The following is a 5,577-nucleotide window of genomic DNA, read 5'->3' on the forward strand; positions in this document are numbered from 1 at the left end:
CTGTCTATGCCGATATCTATGTCGTTTATGTATATAATAAATAATAATGGTCCAAGTACTGAGCCTTGGGGAACGCCACTTGTGACGTTGCTCCAATGGGACTTAGTGCCGTTAATGCTCACTCTCTGTTTCCTGTCCTGTAACCACGCCCTAATCCATTTAAGGATGTCACCTTTGATGCCATGTGCTTCTACCTTTCTAATTAGTCTTTCGTGGGGGGTTCTGTCGAAGGCTTTGCTAAAGTCGAGATATACCACATCATAATTGTGCCCCTCGTCCACCAATTCGAAAACTGATGAAAAGAATGTTAATAGATTAGTTAGGCAAGAGCGTCCGCTTGTGAAGCCATGTTGGGAATCATTGATCAATCTGTGCTTCTCCAGGTGATTTCGAATAGGGTTTGAGATGATTGCTTCCAGTAATTTGCCTACTATTGATGTTAGACTGATTGGGCGGTAGTTAGAGGATAGTGATCTATCCCCCTTCTTGAAAATCGGTATTACATTCGCTATCCTCCAGGATTCTGGTACTACACCTGTTTTTAAAGACATGTTAAACAACTTTGCTAAGGGCATACTAAGCTCTTCCTTATATTCCTTCAATACTCTGGCAAATATCTCATCGGGACCAGGTGACTTATTAGGCTTTAGTTTGTCTATTTGCTTACTAACATCGTTACTAGTCACTACTATCTCACTTAATTTGTTTTCTTCACTATCTCTGAATAGAGTCGGTGCCTCGGGTATCATGTTTAAATTTTCGGTGGTGAAAACTGTTGAAAAATATTTATTCAAATTATTGCTCATTTCTCTGTCGTTATCAGTGAGCTCGCTGGTGTCTGACCGTATTGGTCCAATCGTTTCTCGTGTTTTAGTTTGATACATTTGGTAGAATCCTTTGGGGTTTGTCTTCGCCTCCCTTGCTATCCTTACCTCATTATTCCTCTTTGCTTTCCTTATCTCGGTTTTAACCCTACTCGCCAATACCCTATAATAGTCCCGGAGGTGAATTTCTCCACGATTTATCCTTCTACCTATAGCCTTCCTTTGGCCAATGATGTTCCTTAAATAATTATTAATCCATTTAGGGTCATTGTTGTCTGATCTGAGCTTTTTGTATGGTATGTTCTGCCTTTGTGCATTAAGTAACTCACTATTTAAATTGTCGTGGAACTCGGCAATCTCAGATCTTGTTATCAGGTCGGTGTCATCTGACAGGTTCACGGCAAAGCGCGACACCCCCTCTCTCAGCTGCCTCTTTAAACTGTCAAAGTTCGCCCTTCTGAAATCTGGTACTTTAGTGGAATTTTCCTTACGTCTGCCCTGAAAGTCTAACTGGAATCTAATTTCTTTGTGATCGCTGTTTGCAAATTCGTTCCCTACCTCTACCCTGCTAATGAGGTTTTCTCTGTTTGACAGAACTAAATCGAGTATATTATTACCCCGTGTGGGTTCAGTTATATGTTGACTTAGAAAACAGTCCTGGATAGTCTCGAGAAAATCTTTTGCTTCTGAGTTACCTGTAAGGTCAGTCCAATCTATTTGGCCAAGGTTAAAGTCGCCTACTATACAGACTTTGTTGTGTATGGAAGCCCTGCGCCTTTCATCCCAGATAAGTCGCTCTTTGACTCTATCAAGATTGGGAGGTCTATATATTACTCCTGTGATTAATTTTTCTCTACCGTCGATTAATTCTATCCAAATTGTTTCTGTATTCCGGTCAGTTTTTATTTCCTTAATTATTTCACACTTCAGATTATCCCTAACATAGATTGCTACTCCGCCTCCTATCCTGGTCTGCCTATCTGGTTAAGTACTATAAAATACACGAATTTAGAATTTTACTAAAGACGAAGACAGACTCCCTCCAGGTAAAGGACACGGTCGCCACCTGATCTATGAATATTTTTAACGGAACTTTTACGAATATGTTTGTTGATATAATCTACATTCAGTGGGACATATTGAACTCTTCATTATGTTAGGCTTGAGTGGTGTATCGTCCGCTTTCATTATATATATATATATATATATATATATATATATATATATATATATGGAAACAACGGAGCACCTTAGCTTTCGTCTTTATTCAAGACATTTTCCCATTTACCATTTTCCCGTGTGATTTTATCAAGATATATATATATATAAATATATATATATATAATCAACACCTCAACCCACCAGGATTCGAACCCACGGCACACTAGCCTATGACTGTGACCGGGGAACGCTAACCGCTGGACCACCAGGATACTAAAAGCAGTCCTAGACTGCTTTTAGTATCCTGGTGGTCCAGCGGTTAGCGTTACCCGGTCACAGTCATAGGCTTGTGTGCCGTGTGTTCGAATCCTGGTGGGTTGAGGTGTTGATTGTATGTAGAATTCCGTGTGCTTTATTGGGCTAATGAAATATATATATATATATATATATATATGCTGATAACCCCAGGGAAACAAGAAACCACGAACTTCCCAAGTGCTTTCGTGTAATTCACATCTTCAGGGGTGAGTACAGACTAAGGAGAAATAATTGACAAGGCTAATAAAAACAGTAGAGGAGAGTGAGATCAAGTCCCTAAGGGACAGCAGGTGTCCACAATATTCCGGTCATAAGGCAGTGACCCTAATTAATCTTCTTAATTAAAAAGAAATATCGACCATGCCACCTCTAAGCACAGCAGCTGTCCGCTGTCAGGTCATAGGGTAAGATGAGCCAACCTTTTCATCTGGTTACAAATCTTCTTATTCACAAAAGTATTTAGTAAAGAACATACCATTACTCAAATTCATGTTGACAGATTCGGTATGTTTAATGAGACTGGATTCTATAATGTTCCTACTGACAATTGTTTTCTTGTTTCCTTGTGGTTATCAGCATATACTTGGATCACACGCACCTACAGTGATTTACTTTCACACACACACACACACACACATATATATATATATATATATATCTTGTGGATTTACATGAAATATATATATATATATATATATATATATATATATATATATATATATATATATATATATATATATATATATATATATATATATATATATTAGGTCGAGGGTTCGAGTCCTGGAGTGGTGAGGTCGCATATATATATATATATATATATATATATATATATATATATATATATATATATATATATATATATATATATATATATATAGTTTACAATACCATTACTAACATTCTGTAATGATATGATGGGATACGGTACAGGTAAAAACGACTATACTGTAGTTCCATTCTACTCTAACTCTTACACGTATAGTTAATAAATGTGGTAAAAGCATTAAGGTCCTTTTTAGAATGATTATTATTGAACTAAGAAATACCTTCAATGTTTATTGGTATACATAAGGTAGGTGCATTACAAAATTCAAAGCTCATTATTTTAAATGTACAAGAAATTACGTAAGCAAAGAATAAATTTCTATAATTATAAACATAAACGCGGAAGAAAATAATGGTATGAATAAAATATGTTTAACTTTTTTCTATGACTACCATCTTCATAATAATGTTATATAATGTTACATCAACAAATTTAGTAATATAAGTATCATTACAAGTATGGTACACCTCGTTGGAGCCACAGAAGTCTCCAGTGAGGCAGAAAACACGGTTACATTAAAGGAAAAAGTACGAAAACAAGAGAAAGACGAAAATCATATCGTACAATTTTGGACATAAAATCCGTAACAGTGGCTAACAATTATACAACAATACACAAGACAAACAAACTTAAACCAAGTATAGTAGAATAATAATGATGCTGTACGTACACAACTGTATACAGTACAGTGTTCTATGCAGCAGTGAAACATTACGGTCATCTACAGCTTACCTTCTGTAGTTCTGTGGTAAAAGTTACTGTTCGCCGCAGTTCGAGCTCCATTCTAGCAGGTCTCTTAACTCAGCGACACTTATACTACACTTGTTGAACTTCTTATCACAGAGGGCAGCGTCATGAGCGTGCTGGCCGATATTCACGGCATAGATGTAGGCAGCGTTGTAAGGAGTGAGAGTCTCGTTTTGGTTAGTGAACGTGTTCACCAGGGCGCGCTCTTTCGGGGTGTGAACCCCTTCTGTACTACTCGCCTCCAGGCTACACAGCAGCTTGAGAATACAGCCATCGGGGTCGAGTTGAGTCATAACAGACAACAATATATTCTTCTCATCATCACTACTCACTAAGTTGACAGAGCGCTTTCCACGTTCTATAGCCTGAAATAGAAATCAGTGTTAATACAACCAGATACAACTCTTAGTGAGAGTGTGTCAGTGTGTTACACCCTCTGTCCCTTTTATCTATGGCAGTGACTCAGACCTACCAAAGGCACTGCAATTGATGCAATTCTTGAGCCCACAAAAGCCGCAATGGCCGCCAACGGAAAAATCGCCTCAGCTGCCATCACCCACGTCAGAACTACCACCATCAACACCATGTATGCCGAACGCATTTGCAAACAAACATAGCTGATCAATACACTAGCAAGAATACACGTGAAGCTAATATTTAGTAAATTATACATATACTTTTCTATATTTCCTGGATTTCAAATGCCTGCTTGTAGAAGCTAAATCAATGAATAATATATCCTAATAATAACAGTGAATATGGTTCATCAGAATAATTTGAAGTGACGATAATATGCACTATTTTGCTTCTTCTTACTTAAAATAAAATTAATAACTGTATAGTCAAACACAATAATGAAATAAACAAAAAGATCTTCCACATATAAACACAATCACTTCTTCCAACATAAAATAGAGGCCACAGTCACAGCTCTTTCACCTCCATTCTCTTCATTAATTCATAAAACATAATTTGACTTGTACCCAATTTTAGTGTTACAGAGTATGTGTTTCAGTCAATCTCTGCTTAAATATCCTTATGTTTTGTATACATAGTTGCTTATGAATGTATTTCTTTGTATTAAATGCAATCATGCACTGTACTTACCTTGTTGAGGGCAAGTTTTCTTCTAGTAATCTAGTTGTTAAGGCGTGTGAGGTAATGAAGTGACTTCCTTTGTCTACTTGTAGTGAACGGACAGGACACACCTCTACTGGTAGCTGGCCCTGACTGGAGTCTGGTGTCCTTACCTCACTCGCCATCTTTTATATCCAACACACAACGTTCCGCTAACCTGAATGTCAATTCACTAACATTTTTACCTTCATTTTCACCTCTGATTAAAGGTGTAAATTAACTGAATTATTTGAGAATAGATGCTTTAGCGTGACCAAATTCACTCTCAAATTGCAATATATGGGAAAATAATAAAATATGTGTTTCTTTTGAATGCGACAACAATATTCTCGGCAGACACGACTGCACATCCAAGATAGCCCAAGGATACAATAATTACCATAATCATGTCACGAGCACCTCTTGTATAAGGAAAAATTTAACAAACGCGTAAAAAACAATACTCGGACAAGGTTGGATAATTTCTTTGGACTTAAGTAGATATATTTTCTCTCTTGTTATCCTAAACTCTCTAATAGTTTCAAATAGGCACACGATTTCTTACTTGATTTTAATTGGCGG

At 37.0% G+C, this 5,577-nt stretch overlaps 1 protein-coding gene across 2 annotated transcripts; it reads right to left on the bottom strand.

Annotated features, from left to right (window-relative positions):
• Window positions 1–3,349: 3,349 nt before the first annotated feature.
• On the bottom strand, window positions 3,350–5,130 carry LOC121872212. Of its 2 annotated transcripts, none has more exons than XM_042374880.1 (3): window positions 4,987–5,130; window positions 4,352–4,446; window positions 3,350–4,244 (listed from the first exon to the last, which is right to left on the bottom strand). In XM_042374880.1, the coding sequence occupies exons 2-3, from the start codon at window positions 4,430–4,432 to the stop codon at window positions 3,888–3,890; spliced, it is 438 nt and encodes a 145-aa protein (XP_042230814.1). In that variant the 5' UTR covers window positions 4,433–4,446; window positions 4,987–5,130; the 3' UTR covers window positions 3,350–3,887. The 2 variants fall into 2 exon arrangements, with proteins under 2 accessions (XP_042230814.1, XP_042230813.1); XM_042374879.1 differs by having other exon boundaries at window positions 4,352–4,480.
• Between the last annotated feature and the right edge of the window lie 447 nt (window positions 5,131–5,577).

Source organism: Homarus americanus, unplaced genomic scaffold (assembly GCF_018991925.1).
Source record: "Homarus americanus isolate GMGI-L3 unplaced genomic scaffold, GMGI_Hamer_2.0 scaffold5589, whole genome shotgun sequence".
NCBI classification, from domain to species: domain Eukaryota; kingdom Metazoa; phylum Arthropoda; class Malacostraca; order Decapoda; family Nephropidae; genus Homarus; species Homarus americanus.